Below are 18,907 nucleotides of genomic sequence, written 5' to 3' on the forward strand. Positions count from 1 at the left end.
AGACAAGCATAAGATGATTTGCTTGTAAGTGATGGTCAACTAAGAGATATAATGAGAGGGATAAGAGGGAATCAGAAAAAAGGACCAAAAAAGAATAATAAAGAAGAAAAAATAAAAATAATAAGTAAAAATCTGTTGTATTAAGTGGAGCGAAGACTAAATACAATGGAGACCTTGGGTTGGGAGGACCCAAAATGCCACAAAAATAAACAAACAAGAAAAAAAAATAAAAACAAAAGCAAAAAAGAGAAATAAAGCCAAAAAAAAGCCTTGAGTCCCAAATTAACTAATTTGTTCGTGATTGAGGATTATATGGGAGGAAAGTAAAATGAGAAAAGAAAAAACGAATAGAAAGGAAAAAATAAGAAAAAGAGAAAAACGAAGGAAGAAATAAAATAGGAGGAGAAAAAAACAAAATAAAGCAAGACAAAAAAAAAAAACAAAAGAGGAGAGAGTGAGAGTTAAGTGTTTTGGAGTATAACCTTAAAGGAGGGTGAGGATGAAGAAGAAAAATAAAATGCAACACTCATGGGTAGTGTAGTTCAAGAAAGGGGAAGCATAAGATGGGCAGAGAATAGAAGGACCGAGGTGGAGGAAATAAAGGCCAAATGATAGAAGAAACAAACAACAACAACAAAAAAATTAGTGGATCAAGTTGTAAAGTCTGTGGGTTTTTCTTGATTTTGAGAGGTTAACTTCTTCCTTTTTCTTTACTCTCCCTCTTCCTAGTCGGTAACTCTGTACCGCAGGCTCTGCCCCTTTGTCACTCTTAGGTAGGGATTTGCAGTTGATGGGATTCTATGGCAATGTCATATAATTGGCTTTAGTCTTGCTGGAAGTAAAGGCTTGTTGGCGTTTGCAGGGTCCAACGATGAGAGAGTTTGCTTTCCTGGATTCTCTCTCCTAGTCCCCCCTTTCTGAATTAGCAGCCTGGTGATCCAGCTATAAGGCTGCAACTGCTTCTGCCTGGGGAGTAAGAGGCTCAAAGAGCTGGGAAATCCCCACTCTATCCCCACTCAGTGCAAGGCTTTGGGAAAGGCTCTGAGAGTCAGGGCCTCCAGTGTAATCAGGCTGGGGTGGGAGTCAATTGTTGTCAAGGTGACTGTTCAGCGCCTATCATTTAGTTGGACCTCTCAACCCAGGCTTTCCACACTTTGTAGCCTGTTTTTGCAGGAAAGAAGAGGCACTAGTCTCTGCTTACGACTAGTGTAGTATAGACCTTATTATCTGCCAAGTCCTTCTTGTTAGCGTTTATCCCTGAATATGGAGGCTCTATCAATCAGAAGTTGCCCCCGCCCCTTTAGCGAGAGGCACTAAAAAATATCACGCCTCTTGTCTTGGATCGCTGAACTGAGAGAGATCTTATCAATTAGAACCGAGGGTGCGCAGATTTCATGGGTTAAGCTAATTTCAGTGATTGGGTCGCAGCTGTGCTTCCGAAGGTATTTTAGGCTGCCTGCGCACGCCCCTCCCCCAACGCTTGATTGTTAGCTTGAATGGCTGGGTGAGGTGCCCCGCCCACGGAGAGAATCTCCCAAGCCTCTCCCGCTCGCCCCGCCGCTGGCGGCTGGACCGCACCAGGCGCAGGATAATGGAGCCCCCTGGGTGTGCAGGCCAGTAGGGCGCCCTGGGCGCGTGGAATGCCCAAGGCACGCACGCGAATGGGGCGCTCCGGGCACCGGTGCCCGGCGACCCCCACTCGCAGTGTGCGGTCCGGTCCGCTGGGAACGTCAGCGGTGCTCAGGTGCTCAACCGGACCGGGCGCGGCCGCTCGCGGTCGCGGTTCGCGGCGGCCGCTCGCGGCGGCGGCTCGAGGTGGCGGCTAGCGGTCGGCCGCTCGCGGCGGCTCGCGGTTCCCAAGTATATGGGCTGACTCACCGCAGGCGCACTCCCTGGCGGCTTGAATGAGCGTCGCTGCTGCGGTAGCTTCCTCCACACCCTCGTCTCTCAGATTCAAGTGATAACAGTCCTTTTGCTTTCAGTTTGTGTGGAACTCCGGAATGCTCCGAGGATAAATTTTTCTGTTTCTAGTTGATAAATTTGTTGTGATTTAGGGGAGAGCTGTCGGACGCGCTTTTCACGGCGCCATTTCCGTGACGTCACCTAACCTCATTTAATTAGGAACTATCATATGTCTTTTTATATGAAAGCCATGTACTCAGTTGTTCTAGTCTCCTAGCCGTCTGAGTTGTATGTAGATTTCCAAACAAGTCTCTATCTAATGAAGGGGGAGAAATAAAAGGCCTTTTTAGTCACTGTTTTTTATACCTACACATATTCATGTCAACATTTATTTTGATTTGGATTAATACATGACCACATCCTTTAGAGCCAAATTAGCCTGTATTTTAGAAGAAAAACGAAAAGGATAATAGTGGCTTGTGCCTGGATGATAGGAGGGAGGCAGAGAGAAGTGGTTGGATTTGGAATATAGTGCTAAGGTTGACTAGATGGAACAGGATTGGATATGAAGTGTGAGGGAGTAAGAATCAAGGATAATTCCTGGGTTTTTAGCTTGAGCAAATAGATAAATGATGTGGGGAAGGCTGGGAGCAGATTTGAGGGAGTGTTGCTTTAGATAAAGAAAACTTCTCTGATAAGGTCACCTTTGAGCAGAGACCTAACTGAAATGAGTGAGTAGTCACCTGTAGGTATCTGGGTAAAGAGTGGTTTAGGCTCACTAAATAAAAAGAACATGAGGCAAGAGTATGTAGTACATGTAAATGTAAATGTACTGTAGGCCTTTGGATATACATAGTATTCTAGATTTACAGGATGAACTTGGGACAGGTGATAGAGATATGCAAGTTATTAGCATATAGATAGTATTTAAAAGCATTGGAACTGTGTGAGTTCATACAATGAGTGTCAGAAAAAAATCAAGCATTGAATTCTGAGATCCTCTGTATTCAAAGGTAAAGAAGTTGAGGAATAGCAAAGCAGACTGGACAGGAGTGTCCAAGAAAGTAAGAGAAAAAGAACTGTGTATAAGTGGATGTTTTAAATGATCTTAGATTGTATAACCTTTGTTTTCATACTCTTAGAATACCTTGATTACAAATGTGTTTTTGTCTGTTCAGTGCTATGTATAATTGTGGTCTGTCAATAAAATTATGTCAGAGGGATAGGTAGATGAAGGTGCCATAATAGAGAAAAAGGACTGTAATATAACCCTTGAAGAATTCTCCTTGGTTCATAAAATGAATTTCCTTTCAGATCAAGTCATGATGTCAGCCTGTAATCCTGCAGTTTTTAATTTCTACAATTATCTAAGAACACATCCTCTTTTGCTGAGACGTCATTTTGGATCATCTGATGCATTTTCCACACATGTGAGTTTAACAGGAAAAAGTGGACTGGCAGGAACAATTAATCTAAGTGAAAGAAGATTATTTTTTACTACGGCCTGTGCTCATTTAAAAGCTGGCTGCCCTATGTTGGCTTTGGAAGTATTATCAAAGATACCAAAAGTCATCAAGAAAACAAAACCTTTTTGTAGAACATCTAGTTTTCTGAATACTAGTAAAGACTGTTCTCCTACTTCTCCATTCAAACTGGATGCGAGGGAGGATAAGTCTTCTATTGATTGGTCACAGTCACTCATTAATGGTTTTGGATCTTCTTCAGAGGGTTCTTCAGAGAAACAGTCAAACTCTACTCTTTCTTTTGACTGGAGCCAACCAAGTGTTGTATTTCAGGATGACTCTTTAGAATTAAAATGGGACAGTGATAATGATGATGAAAATGAGGATCTCCCTAGCTCAACAAAAGAATTAAAACCTTTAAAGAAAAAAATAGGAAAAAAAATAGATGAAACGAGTTCTAATTACACAGAATCTCTCAGCACACTGGATGAAAATGACATTTTAAGTCCATCAGAAGATATAATTGCAGTCCAGTTAAAATTTAGAGCATGTTTAAAGATTCTCACAGGAGAACTGCGTACTTTATCTACTGGCTATGAAATAGATGGTGGAAAATTGCGTTACCAACTGTACCACTGGCTTGAAAAAGAGGTGATCGCTCTTCAAAAGACTTGTGACTATTGTTCAAATGCCAAAGAATTACAATCTACATTTGGTGCAAATGAAGATGAATTAGGAATAAATGAAGATGCTGAAGATTTGCTCCACCAAACGAAGGTGAAACAAATGAAAGAAAATTTTCAAGAAAAAAGACTATGGCTTTTGAAATATCAATCACTCTTGAGAATGTTTCTTAGTTACTGCATACTTCATGGATCCCATGGTGGGGGTCTTGCATCTGTGAGAATGGAATTGATTTTGCTTTTACAAGAATCTCAGCAGGTATGTAACATGATAGCCAGTCAAAATAGTTCATGTATAACAAAGTTTTTGATAATTGCTTTTTCTGTTTTTAAATAATAAAATTGTTTATTTTCTTCATTATGATAGCTTTAAGAAAATGTTTGGTGTGTCACATTGTGTATTTGTAGAGTTGTGCACGTATTGCAGTTTAAGTACAGTTTGGTGTTACGCTGAATTCATACTCCACATTCTTGTAGGAATGCCTTATGAAGGTGATGACCTTCTTTTGTTAAAAGGGTAATGTCCCATCGGTTTTCAATATAATTGCTGGAATGTTGACCTCATCAAGTCCCTTCTAACTCTATAAAAAGTTTCCATTAGGCTTTTAATTATTAGTTGTTTTGAAGTTTTTCAAAGAAACCCTTGAATTACATAATTAATGGCTTATAACTATGAGTGGTTGGTTAAGCTTTTTTTCCTTTGTTTTTAAGGAAACATCAGAACCAGTATTTTCTAATCCTCTGTCGGAGCAAACCTCAGTACCTCTCCTCTTTGCTTGTACAGCCAGTGCCAAAACAGTAGTTGCCAATCCGTTATTGCACCTTAGTAATCTAACACACGATGTTCTACATGCCATAATAGACTTGGATTCACCACCCCATCCTGATATCCAAAGCAATAAAGTAAGTATACTTGGTTTCAGTCTTTTAATTTACCTATAGACTACAGTAAGACTAAAATATAAATGTTAAGATTTTTAAAAACAATTTTAAACATCAGACCATACAATAGTGATTGTTACATTACCAAGTTTATATTGATTTTGTTTAAAGAAAACTTCTGGTTGTAGACCAGGCTCATCTTACTTGTGTTACTTATATGCAATATGGTGCTTCTGTTTTTAATCCAGTGCTAATTATTTAGTCTTACTTAGCCATTTTATTAAGATAAGAGTAATTGGTATATATGCAGTACATGAGTAATTTCTTTAGCAGTACGCTTAGCCAAAAGGCTGTATTTTAGAGATAGAAACTTAATATTTTCATGTAAAGTTTATAATATGTACATTATTTCTTTGTTAGTATTTAAAGTTACATATTTTCAGGATAATACGAGGTATCTTGTCTGTCATTTCTTTAGGCTAGGTAGTGACTCATGACTCTGACTACAGCAGAATCACCTTAAGTGCTTGTTAAATGTTTGGCTTGTTCACGTCACTCCAAACTTACTGAATTTGTCTGTGAGAGTGAGTCTCAAGAATATATATTTTTAAGAATTTCCTTAAGCCTGACCAGGTGGTGGCGCAGTGGATAGAATGTCAGACTGGGATGCGGAGGACCCAGGTTCGAGACCCTGAGGTCGCAAGCTTGAGCGCGGGCTCATCTGGTATGAGAAAAGCTCACCAGCTTGGACCCAGGGTCACTGGCTTGTGCAAGGAGTTACTCGGTCTGCTGTAGCCGCCCCCCCCCCCCCAATCAAGGCACATATGAGAAAGCAGTCAATGAACTACTAAGGTGGTGCAACGAAAAATTGATGATTGATGCTTCTCATCTCTCTTTGTTCCTGTCTGTCTGTCCCTATCTATCCCTCTCTCTGACTCTCTCTCTGTCTCTGTAAAAAAAAGAAAAGAAAAAGAATTTCCTTTGGTGACTTATGCAAAACTAAAACTAATCAAATACATAGTTACCATCCATTCATCTTCCCATCCATCACCACTCCATTTTATCTATCTACCATTAATATCACATTTCATATATCATTTTTACTCTCCAAACATAGTGAGATACTTTAATGTATGGCCAAGTTTGACTATTTTTGAATCTATTTTTTTTCCCCTTATAGTCTGTCATCTGGTTCTCAAATTCCTCACAGGCGGTAATATCACACTAGTTTGATTTTCTGCTTTACCTAATGGTGGCCTCTCCTAGAGTTTTACCCTCTTGAATAACCTTAACCCTTGTAATTTCATTTTACCACTTCTTTTCCTATACTGCTCTGTGGTATAACTAAATGTCCCCATTGCGTATTCTACAGTTAGGAATTAATTTCCTTCAAATTGTGCTCATTTTGGCTAAACTCTATTCCATATATCACTTTATAGTAAGTATACCACTGGTATATCGGTTAGCTTTTGTTGCTTAAGAACCATTCTGAAACATTAGTAGCCTAAAATAGCCATCATTTGTTTTTGCCCGTGTTTCTGTGGGTTAGCTCATCAGTTCTGGTTTGGACCAGCTGGGCTGATCTCTGGATACTTTCATTTATCTTTGGTGAACTGGTAGGTTGACTGGATTCTGAATGATCTAGGATGACTTCACTTATATTTCAGATGGTCAGCAGAAGCAGACTCTTGCAGAGCTGACCAAAGAATCTGGGTCCTATGTGTCTCATCTTCCAACAGGGAAGCTAGCACATTAGTCTGGATTCTCTAAAGAAACAGAACCAATAAGGGGTGTGTGTGTATGTAAAAAGAGTTATTCTAAGCTGTTGACTCACATGATATGGAGGCTGAGAGGTCCCTAGATCTGCAGTTGGCAAGCTGGAGACACAGTAGCACTGACCACATAGTTTCAGTTTAACTCTGAAGTCCTGAGGACCAGTTGAAAGCCAGCAGCAGGCTTGAGACCCAAGAAGAGCCAGTGTTTCAGTTCTAGTTCAGTGGCAGGAAAGACTCATGTCCAAGCTCGATGCAGCAGGACAGAAGTTCCCTCATGCTCAACCTTTCTGTTCTATTAAGGTCTTCAGTTGATTGGATGAAGCATACTCATATGTGCTTTGCTTAGTGATCCAATTCAAATGTTAATCTCCAAAATCACCCTAACAGATGCACCCAGAATAATGCTTGACCAAGTGTCTGGGCACCTCGAGTCGGTCAAGTTGACACATAAAATTAACAACCACAACTAGATTATTTCACATTATGGTTGCAGGATTTTAAAAAGCAGCAAGAGTAGAAATTTCAAGGCCTTTTAAGGACTAGGTTCAGAATTCATATATGACTTCTGTTGTATCCTCTTAGACAAAGCAAGTTACAAGGGCAGCCCAGATTCAATAAGTGGTGAAATGTGCTCCACCTTTTGATTGGACAATATTCTGATCACGTGTGCAATATTCCATATGTGGTCTCTGCTGTCTTCATTCTACATGGTGATATTCTTGGTTTTAATTCATACTGCATGTCTTACTGATCATTGAAGTAGAAATAGCAACGAGATTGTACTCTGTTATTCACTGTTTTTATCAACATAAAAGACTGTCATGCTTCATAATTAGATCAAGAGCTTAGTCTTCTAGTTTCTTATCTAGGTTACACTTCTCTTTCATTCTCAGATCTGCTTCTGTTATTTCTCATTATGCTGTATTTAAAACCTCTTCCCCAAGATAAATGTTTGCCTTAATTGCTATCTTCTTCTTTCTCTAAAATTTAACCTTCTTTAAATTGTTTTTTACTATAGTACCTAGAATATGTGGTAGCATATTTTTCAATGTCCTGTCCATCGGTGAACTGTCCTTTGTCAGTCTGTGCTTTTTTATATTTTGGTTGAGGAAGAAGCAGGTTGAACCTTAAAGGGTTTGCTTTTAATACATGGTTCATGCACTACTGAATAGCTAACATCTGTTCCCATTTGTTCTTGAAATTGAAATTAGGTAGCAGATACGTGCTTTATAATTTCTGCCAAAGGCTCAGTATTTTTTCGTCTCTAGTGAGACTTTAAAAGTTAGAAATGAGTGTTAAGGAAAAAAAAGAAGTAGTTTATAAGGGCAAAATTATTTTTTCATCTTTTTTAAAATGCTGATTATATTAGGTCTTACAAAAAGTTACCTTACATAATTAATTTTGTTTGTTGGTTTTTTTCCAGGTATATGTAATGCATACTTTAGCAGCCTCACTTTCTGCTTGTATATATCAGTGCCTTTGTGGAAGTCATAACTACAGGTAAATATTTTTGTGAAATTTTTTTGATTTGTTTTTGTGGGTTGGTTTTTTTTGTTTTTTGCAGAGACAGAGAGAGTCAGAGAGAGTGTAGACAGGAACAGACAGACAGGAAGGGAGAGAGATGAGAAGCATCAATTCTTCGTTGTGGCATTTTAGTTGCTCATTGATTGCTTTCTCATATATGCCTTGATGGGGCGGGGGTGTGTGTGGCTACAGCAGATCGAGTGAGCCTTGCTCAAACCAGATGAGCCCTCACTCAAGCTGGCAAGCTCAGGGTTTTGAACCTGGGTCCTCCGTGTCTCAATCTGATGCTCTATTCAGTGCGCCACCACCTGGTCAGACCATATATCTTTGTGAAATTTAAGAATGCTTGCAGTAAACTGATGAGGTTACAGAATATGAATTTTTTTCTTTAGAAAAACTATATACAACAGTGCACTTTAATGCAAAAAACATGTAGCTGTTGTGTTGAGTACTGGTTCTTTTTCCACCTTTCAGATTTTAACTTAAGACTTTATGGCAAATGAATCTCAAGTAAAACCCTTGTCAATACAACTTATTTAGCAGCCTTTTGTTGATTATTGCCTAATGCCAGACATTGTGATATGCACACAGTTTCTCCTTCCTTACAATCAATCCTGTTAGAAACAAATGTGAACTGATAAATGATACATCACATGATGTAGTACTTAAATAATAAGTATTACAATATGGTGGATAGTAAAAGGCTCAGGGAATGCAAAGAAGGAAGTGACTGACTTGGAATTGAGAAAAATTTTACAGAAGAGTTGATGATTATTATTTTTTTTGATGATTATTTTGATGAAGATTTTTCTCTTTATATCCTAAGGTTTCATTATAGTTTATCTAGGCTTTTAAAAAATACTGTTTTAAGACTCTGGGGTTTTTCTGTATCTTTCATTAGTTCTTTGAAATTCTCTAACTAATTTCTTCAAATATTTTGTCTTCTCCTATTTTCTTTCCTATTAGACAGACAGTAGAACGTCTGAGTCCTTACTTTTTTTAACTTTCTTTTCATATATTCCTAATCTTCATTTCTTTTTGTTTCATTTCAGAAGAAAGCCTAGCTTCATTTTCTAGACACTAATGCATTCTTCAGCAATGTCCTATCTTTTATTAAGCCTATCTAACTTTCTCTTAGAAAATCTGTTTTTCATTTTTTTAGATCTCTGTTGATTTTAATAGCCACATTTATTTTTTTTATCTTATTTTCTTTATTTTGTGATTTTTTTAAACCTATCTGAATATAAGCACTTTTCTTATTGTTCCGATAAATCTGCTTCCTCAGGTGCAAGTCTTTCACTGAGTTTGTCAGCTTCTTTGGTGTTGATTTTTCACTGTCTGTTTATCTGTGTGTTTGAAATTTCCCATGAGTAACCTAAGCTTACTACTCTGGTTGTGTATCCTAAGTTTGCTTCAACTTGATTTTTTGACACTGGTCCACCAAGAGTTCATTTTCTTGTTATTGAGTGTGACTTTACTTTCATCAGAGTGTTTTTATCTTTCTTATCATTACCATTTATTGTAATGGGATTTTTTTATTGTTACTCTGCCATCTTGAAATTGGAAAGTAAAGCAATAGAAAGTACTTACAAATGCATCAAAATGTTATCACTAATAAGACTTCCCGACAGAAGAAGTCTAACCCATTAAATGTGCTGTATTTAAATACTATATTCCTTTACTTAACATATGATATAGAAGTTTCTGACAGGTTAACAAAATCTTGAGTACCATTTTCCGTTAATATTTCACACTTTATGTCAAGCCATCTGTTTAGTTTTTAGATTAAAGTGCCATGTTCTTGGAGAAGCTTACTCTAACCCAGATTATGTGAAATGCTGCTATCTTTTGCTTTCATGGCACTGTTTATATAGATTTTGTCTTACATAATGTTGTGATAAAATTATTTGTGTCTGATTTCCCCACCAGGCTATAAATTTCATGGGAGAACAAACCATGCTTTTTATTCTGCTTGGAACCTAGTGCATATACTTGATGTAACTTTCCCTGATGTAGGGTAGATAGCCATAAATATCAAATTAAACATAATTGGCTTTGATTTCAACCAGATAGCCTTGTTTTAAAAAGTGTGATATATAAGCTTGCTACTTATGGCCAATAGTAATTCAGTTTTCTCACTTGCACATATTCTGTGCCTTTCACTAAATAAATATACTGAAAACTTATCACATGTGTTTTAATTTAGAAAATTTATATATTTATAATTAAAGAACACTTTTACTATATCACTAGACTATAATGTAGATGTAATATGGCAGTATAAACAAAAATTTGTATTTAAGGTACCCTAGAAGTTATATTTAAAATGTAGAATATTATATGTTAAATTCATTTTAGATCACTGTATATTATTGTATTATATTGTTGTTATTATTGTAGGTCATTGTAGATTATTATTTAAATGTTTTCTTTTTTTAGTTCATTTCAAACAAATCAGTTTACCGGAATGGTGTATCAGACAGTCCTGCTTCCCCATCGACATTCTTTGAAAACAGGAAGCCTAGATGAAGCAGTTACTCCCAATACATCACCAGCTCAGTGGCCAGGTATAAATAATTTATATGTGTATGAGTTCTTCTTAGCTTGAATTTAATAAGATGAGGAAAAAGTAGGTTTGGTTGGGTGTTGCTATGTGATAATCATTGTTAAATGTTGTTAAAACTAATACCAGGTCAGTACTCACCACTCATTACAAGTTATGCAGTAACTTAACTTTAATATTTCCTTTATCATTATATTAAAATAACTCAAATGTTTTGTTATACCACTTTTTTTTTGGACTGAGACAGAGAAAGAGACAGATAGTCAGGAAAGAAGAGAGATGAGAAGCATCAATATTCATTGCGACACCTTAGTTGTTCATTGATTGCTTTCTCATATGTGCCTTGACCAGGGGGGACTACTATAGGGTCATGACTATGATCTCACGCTCAAGCCAGGGACCCCATGCTCAAGCTGGTGAGCTTGTGCTCAAGCTGGATGAACCTGTACTCAAACTGGCGACCTCGGGGTTTTGAATCTAGTTTCTCTGCATCCCAGTCCGACGCCCTATCCACTATGCCACCACTTGGTCAGGCATTATATCACTTTTTATAATTTTGTTTTAGTCATAATAGAAAAATATTTGTTATGGCAATTAAATTTTATCTCAGGTTTGAATCAGGTAACAGATTTTCAGTATTTCTCTAAATTGAACAAGTAGCTCAGAATCCATGCATTAATTATAATAACCTCTACTAGTTTATGAATCTAAAGAAGAAAATATTTTAATGCTGATGACATAAAGTTCTTTTTTAATTAGAAAATATAGTTGATTTCTTATTTTTAAAATTTATTGTCAGTGGTATCTGTGTTTGTTGTTTGTTTTAGGAATAACTTCTTTAATTCAACTTTTGAATTCTTCTGGTGAAGAAGCCCAGTCAGGGCTGACAATTTTGCTCTGTGAGATTCTCACAGCAGTGTATCTTAGTCTCTTCATCCATGGCTTGGCAACACATTCTAGTAATGAACTCTTTCGGATCGTGGCCCATCCTCTGAATGAGAAAATGTGGTCTGCTGTGTTTGGTGGAGGTGCCCATGTGGCCAGCGAAGAACAGACACACTCGAAAGCATTACTCGGTTAGTTTTTAATCTGTTTTATCTTTCTTTTAAAGACAGAGCCTTCATTTATTCATCTGAATGATAACTTTGTCAAATATAATTATAGTTTAATTTAGTCACAGAAAGATTTTGATACAGACCATTTTCTTAAATCATGAACAAATAGTTTTATGGTAAAAATGCAATATGAAGTTCCTGGTGAAATTTCAAACTTTAAGATACTCATGTACCAATGATTAGTACTATCTAATCTAATATTCTTTACTCTTCTACTGTTGATGTTTTCATTTGTTGAAATATATTGATTATCATTCCCAAATACAAATTCTCTCTTCTTTCTTTGGCAGGAAGGCACTTTGCTATGCCTAGCCCACGCCAGGTAGTGGTATTCTCCATGGAATGTGTGGGCTTTTCCAAAGCTCTTTCAACCATCAGTTCTCATAGCCCTCCCAGTCTTGCAGGCAAGATACTAGCTTTAGAAATAGGCTTTTACAGTTCAGCTTGCTTTGTGTTATTTTGGAGGGGTTGGGGCACTGTGGGCCAGGTTTGTTTTGTCTGGCACTTACTGTAGAAAATTAAGAATTTATTTTAAACAAGCCATATTTTTGATTTAAAACGATGATTAGCATTTTAAAAAATCATCTCTGCATTTTTAGTCTTTTAAATCCTTTCTTTTTTTAGTCTTTTTTTTTTTTTTTTTTTTTTTTTTTTTTTGTATTTTTCTGAAGTTGGAAACAGGGAGGCAGTCAGACTCCCACATGCGCCTGACCGGGATCCACCCGGCACGCCCACCAGGGGGCAATGCTCTGCCCATCTGAGGCGTCGCTCTGTTGCAACCAGAGCCATTCTAGCGCCTGAGGCAGAGGCCACAGAGCCATCCTCAGCACCCAGGCCAACTTTGCTCCAATGGAGCCTTGGCTGCAGGAGAGAGACAGAGAGGAAGGAGGGGGTGGGGGTGGAGAAGCAGATGGGCGCTTCTCCTGTGTGCCCTGGCCGGGAATCAAACCCAGGACTCCTGCATGCCAGGCTGACGCTCTACCACTGAGCCAACCGGCCAGGGCTAAATCCTTTCTTTTAATGTTTTCTTATCCCTTAGACTTTAATATATTTTTAAGTGTTTGGAAATAAAGAAATGTCCTCACTAATCATGACAAATCAAAGTATGGCTTGAAATGACTGGAAAAAACATTTTAAATGAAGCTGCTTCATGTTTTGCATATTATGATTCTGGCCATTAGGGGTTTTGGATTTCTAAGTGTTTATAGTTCCATGGAAAGTAAATATTTTAAACAATTATATACCCTTTCCTAAACTTCCTAACATTGAAACTGTTTGTGTTTACTTAAAGATTAAAATACCAAAATTTCTTGACCTGAAAAAATCTTCATGATGCTTTCTGCCCTTTTTTAAGTTTTCTTTTTGTAACTTATTTGCCCATGTGTAAAATCTTGCTCTTAAAATTTTTAAAAAATATTGACTTTTCATAACATCTTTTCCAATATTTAAAGTGTAATTTAATTTTGAAGTTAGTCTTTAAAAACTAACTTCAAAGTCTAACAGGAGGTAAAATTTATTGCTCTACTGAAATTAGTATTAAATAAAAATTACTAAGTTAATTTTTTCTCTGTCTTTAGTGTGTTCTAAGAGAAAAGCATTTATTAAGACCGATCTTAATAATGTAATATGTTTAAAAGGGTAGGTTTTTGCTATGGAATATCCACATACCTGTAAAAATTAAAAATACATTCTTACTAGACAGTAGTCTCAGTTTCGACTATTGCTGAGCACAGATAGTAAAGAACCTAACTCAAAAGTCCAGGTTCTTTGTTTAACCACTCAAATTAATTGTTTCTAGACAGAAATATCAATTTACATAGATTATCTTTCAAGTATGCCCATCATAACTACTATCATAAACTAGATCCCACCACTTTTTGAATCCTAAATAAAGTGACCAAAAATTATCTGCATCTATGTTTTAACCTTTTGACATATGAGGTAGCCCAATAATAATAAAATACTTCAAATATATATATAGTTCACTTAGTGGTAGGGCTGGTTGTAGCTACATATAGGTTATGTGGTGCTCATCTGTTTTTTTGAGAACCCAAAAACTATTCTGAATACAAATAATAATTAAAGGAGTGTTTAAGAAGACATGGAATTATATGTTATATGATTCACTAGTTTACTAAACAGAAAATAGGAGTACATTCACTGAATGGTGAAGCCAAAGACCAAATAGCTCTGAAGCTGATCTAGTTTAAGAAGGAGCAGATAGAAAAAGAAATAAAATAGAAAAACAGGGAAAAAAAGGGGGAGGGTGAAGACAGTAGACTGTGAAGGCAGTAATAGTAATTAGAAGCAGCAGTCCTGTGAAACAGATCAACTGACAACTGACAGAGAAAATCTGAAAACGGAAAGTCAACCAGGACAAGAAACAAGTAGGAATGACTTTCAATATAAGGCAGAGTTCTGAAATCTCAGCTTTTGAAGGCAATATTATGTTGTTCTGAAAGCTTACCAACTAAAGCAGCATAGCAGTCGGATAAATTTTAGGTTGTAGTAAGCAGTCCTGTGTGTTTGAATTACTGCCAAACATAATTATAATATTCTAAAAGTCTAATTGCATACAGATTCAGTATACAGTGGTGACCAAGTTATACAATAATCTATTTTAGAAAAGTTCATCTGAATTCAGCCAAAATTAATATGTTTTTTGGTTTTTAACAATTTAATTTTGGCCAAAGGAAAACTGACAAGTCTACAGTATTTTATTTTCTTGACAACCTAATCAGTGTCAAAGTATTGTATATTGAAGATGAAATACATGCTTGGAACTCCTAAAAAATCTTTTCATAAACTTAGTACTGAGAGAAATTTAAAACTCACCATTTCCTTGTTCTGGTATAAATTCTCATTTTAATTTTATTTGAAAAAATGGTCTCGAGCTAAATTATATTTCTCTCTACATCTTTATTATATAATCAATGTACTAATTCTCCTAGTGACATATAATTTAATTATGACTTAATCTCTGTAATATAAGAAAATGATAGATGATTTTTATTAGATGTTAGCTTACCCAAGTCAGAATTCTTTTTTTTTTTTAGAGAGAGAGAGAGATTCGGGGACAGACAGATGGGGACAGAAAGACAGGAAGGGAGAGAGATGAGAAGCATCAAGTCTTTGTTGTGGCACCTTAGTTCATTGATTGCTTTCTCATGTGTGCATTGATGGGGGGCTACAGCATAGCAAGCGAGTGACCACTTGTTGAGGCCAGCAACCTTGAGCTCAAACCAGCCACCTTGGACTTAAGCCAGCAACCTTAGTCTTCAGGCCAGTGACCATGGGGTCATATCTATGATCCCATGCTCAAGCTGGAGACCTTGGGGTTTCAAACCTGGGTCCTCAGTGTTCCATGCCAATGCTCCATCCACTGTGCCAGCGACTGGTCAGGCCAAGTCAGAATTCTTAATAGACATTTAAATGTGTGTAAATCAATAGTTTATTTTTTAATTAAATTTAATGTGCTTTGTAAACTCATTATATGTTAATGAAGGATTTATTTTCTAATTAATTAAAACCATAGTGCCGATATATGTTCATGGGTTTCTGAGTCATTTTGTTATGATTAATTTTGAAAATAGACAATCAACTAAGCAATAGAAATTTTCAAAAAAAATTACTTTTTTTCTGCTAACAGTTAGAAATCCATGCTTTTGCTTTTTCATTGCATATTATATAGCAAATAGAAACATTTTAAGAATTTTTATTGTATCTTAAAATTACAGTTATAAGAACTATGAATATTTTACCTTAATACATTTACAGTAATGATGTTTTTGTCTCCACATTGAGAATGAAATATAAAATGAGTATTTGTGGTAAGCATGCCATTCTTTTTTTTACTGAGACTGCTAATGATGTTCTAGACATTTTAAAGTTATTTTTGGTATTTGATTATTATAATAAATACAGATCAGAAAATCCAGATGTTTTGCTTTTTCTCTAAACTTAATTACAATTAAAGTTCTGTATTCAGTATTTAATGATTATACATATCATTTCTATCATTCCTTTAGTAAAATAGCAACCTTTCTTAACCAGAAAAGGGAAGATATCAGCATATTTAAAATATAAAACTAAACCAACTATTTAAACTATAGTTTAATGTGTCAAACACTTTTAATTGTCTGCTACACGGCAAAATAACTAGTTTTACCAGAAATGGGAATACATTTTTTGGTTAGAGTCCTTGGACAGACTTTTCAGTGGGGACCATATAATAGAAATTTTAAAGTGTAAAAAGCATTTATTTCATAACTTCTGGTGAAGAAGGCAGATTCTTAGATAATAGGGGTATAAAAAGCATGGAAGATAAACACTAAGAAATGCACATGTGTAAAATTTTACAGATAATAATATTCTTTTATGAAACATTTCAGCTCTCACCTAGACTCCTCCCTCACCCTTACTGAGACTAAGCATGTGATCTCTCTGTCCAACCCCATTTTCTTTCTTTCTTTTTTTTTTTTTACAGGGACAGATCGAGAGAGAGAGAGAGAGAGAGAGAGAGAGAGAGAGAGAGAGAGAGAGATAGGGACAGATAGGAACGGAGAGAGATGAGAAGCATCAGTCATCAGTTTTTTGTTGTGACAGGACACCTTAGTTGTTCATTGATTGCTTTCTCATATGTGCCTTGACTACAAGCCTTCAGCAGACTGAGTAACCTCTTGCTCGAGCCATCGACCTTGGGTCCAAGCTGGTGAGCTTTTTTTGCTCAAACCAGATGAGCCCGTGCTCAAACCAGATGAGCCCGTGCTCAAGCCGGCGACCTCGAGGTCTCGAACCTGAGTCCTTAGCATCCCAGTCTGACGCTCTATCCACTGCACCACCGCCTGGTCAGGCTCCAACCCCATTTTCTGATATTTCTGGCAGTTCTAAGTGCTACTGTGAAATAGCTTTAATGTATTTTCTTTAAGTTTTTGTGGTCAAAAACAAATAAAATATACTATCTTAACCATTTGTTTACAGTTCTATAGTGATAATTATATTAACATTTTTATGAAACAAATCTCCAGAAGTTTTTCATTTTACAAATGTGAAATTTTATACCCTTTAAACAACTTCCTCTCCCCTTTCCCCCTCCTCTTCCGCCCTCCTTTTCCCTTTCCTCTCCCACTTCCTGCTTCCCCTTATAGTGATAAGTATATTCACATTTTTCCCTCCCCTTCTCCTCCCCTTTCTGCTTTCCCCCTTCTCCTTTCTCCTTTTCCCTTTCCTTTTCCCCTTCCCCTTCCCTTTTCCCCTTCCCCTTCCCCTTTCCCCTTCCCCTTCCCCTTCCCCTTTTCTCCATTTCCTCTTCCCCCTTCACCTTTCCCCTATTCTCCTTTTCCCCATTCCCCCTCCCCCTTTTCCTTTCCCCCTTCTCCCCTTGTAACCACATTCTACCTTCTGTTTCTTAGAATTGGACTACTTTATATACCTCATTAGGGGAGTCCTACGGTGTTTGTCTTTTTGTGGTTGTTTTCTTTCATTTTGCATGATGTCCTCAAAGGGCATCTGTGTTATAACATGTGAAAGGATTTCCTATCTTTTTACACACCTGAATAATATTTCATTATATTTACATATGTACTTCATTCAAATGTTTAGTAAGTCTGTTGAGTTTGAGCTGAAATCTTAACAGACAGACACATACTGTAGCCAGCAGGGTGATTGAAAAGTAGTAGTCGAAGGCAGTTATCCCCATGCTTTTTTATTACATAACCCTATCCCTAAAACATTTATTTATAAATAATATGTACCATTGTTGATCCAGATAATAAACATTCACAATTTTTATTTTCTTCATCTTCCTTTTTCCTTCCCCTTTTCTCTTTCCCTGCCCTTTTCCTTCTTCCTTCCCCTGTGCCTTTTCTTTCCCTCCACCTGCTCCCTTTCTTCTTCACAGTTCTTCTGTTCTTTTCCCTCTCCCCTTCTTACCCCCATCTCTTCTTCTCTTCTTCCTTCCCCCTTCTACTTATTAAAATATCTAAATAGATGTTGTAATATTTTTTTCATATTTCTTTTCTTTTTTTCAGTGAGAGGAGGGGAGGCATAGACAGATTCCCACATGAGCCCAGACCGTGATCCACCCGGCAAGCCCACTAGGGGGTAATGCCGCGATGCTCTGCCCATCTGGCAGAGCATCCCATCTGGCAGATGCTCCATTGCTCAGCAACCAAGCTCTTCTTAAGTGTCTGAGGGGAAAGCCATGGAGCCATCCTCAGCGCCAGGGGCCAACTCATTCCAGTCAAGCCATGACTGCAGTAGGGGAAGAGAGAGAGAGAGAGAGAGAGAGAGAGAGAGAGAGAGAGAGAGAAGTAAGAGGGGGAAAGGTGGTGAAGCAAATAGGCACTTCAACTGTGTGCCCTGGCCAGGAGTCTAACCTAGGACATTTACATACTGAGCTGATGCTCTGCCACTGACCCAACTGGCCAGGGCCTTTTTTTCATAATTCAGTAAATCATTTTGAACACCACTACCTTGGAGAGTACCTTGCTCTGTGTTTTGAAGACAAATTATCATACTACTTTCTATTAAGATATTAATCAGTTCAGTTTTATACATATTAATGAAGCAGGTACAAGGTACTGTGTGAAGAAATGATCCCAGGAAGATCTGATAGTCAAACAGACTTTGTAAAATCTGGATAATGTCACCTGCCAGCCTTTATCATTAATTTTATTCTTTGAAGATTGAGAAGTACTTTAAATTCACTAATCTCCTAGTTTTATCTTTTTCTTTAGGAATCTTTGAAGTTTACATGTAAAATTCATGTTTTACATCTAATTTTGAGAAATTTTTTATAGTAAATTTGTGTTCACATACATTTGTAGTGTTCACACCCCTAAAGATAGAAGAGAATGAGTGTATTTTTTTAAGAGATTACATAGACTGAGTTACCTTGCTGAAGAGAAGAAACAGATTTGAAGTCTCTTTTATCTTAAACTTATATGGCTTTTAACTTCTCCATATCTTTTGCTTTTTAAATAAAATATTTTAAATAATC

The 18,907-nt window shown here is 36.9% G+C and overlaps 1 protein-coding gene across 1 annotated transcript in view; it reads left to right on the forward strand.

The window, feature by feature from the left end:
• DMXL1 (Dmx like 1) overlaps window positions 1-18,907 on the forward strand; it is a 157,501-nt gene that overhangs the window by 78,296 nt on the left and 60,298 nt on the right. Inside the window, 6 exon segments of the mRNA XM_066274147.1 lie at window positions 3,217-4,307; window positions 4,760-4,951; window positions 8,129-8,205; window positions 10,669-10,796; window positions 11,620-11,868; window positions 12,198-12,311. Coding sequence (XP_066130244.1) covers window positions 3,217-4,307; window positions 4,760-4,951; window positions 8,129-8,205; window positions 10,669-10,796; window positions 11,620-11,868; window positions 12,198-12,311 — 1,851 coding nt within the window.

This window comes from Saccopteryx bilineata, chromosome 4 (assembly GCF_036850765.1).
Source record: "Saccopteryx bilineata isolate mSacBil1 chromosome 4, mSacBil1_pri_phased_curated, whole genome shotgun sequence".
Taxonomy (NCBI): Eukaryota; Metazoa; Chordata; class Mammalia; order Chiroptera; family Emballonuridae; genus Saccopteryx; species Saccopteryx bilineata.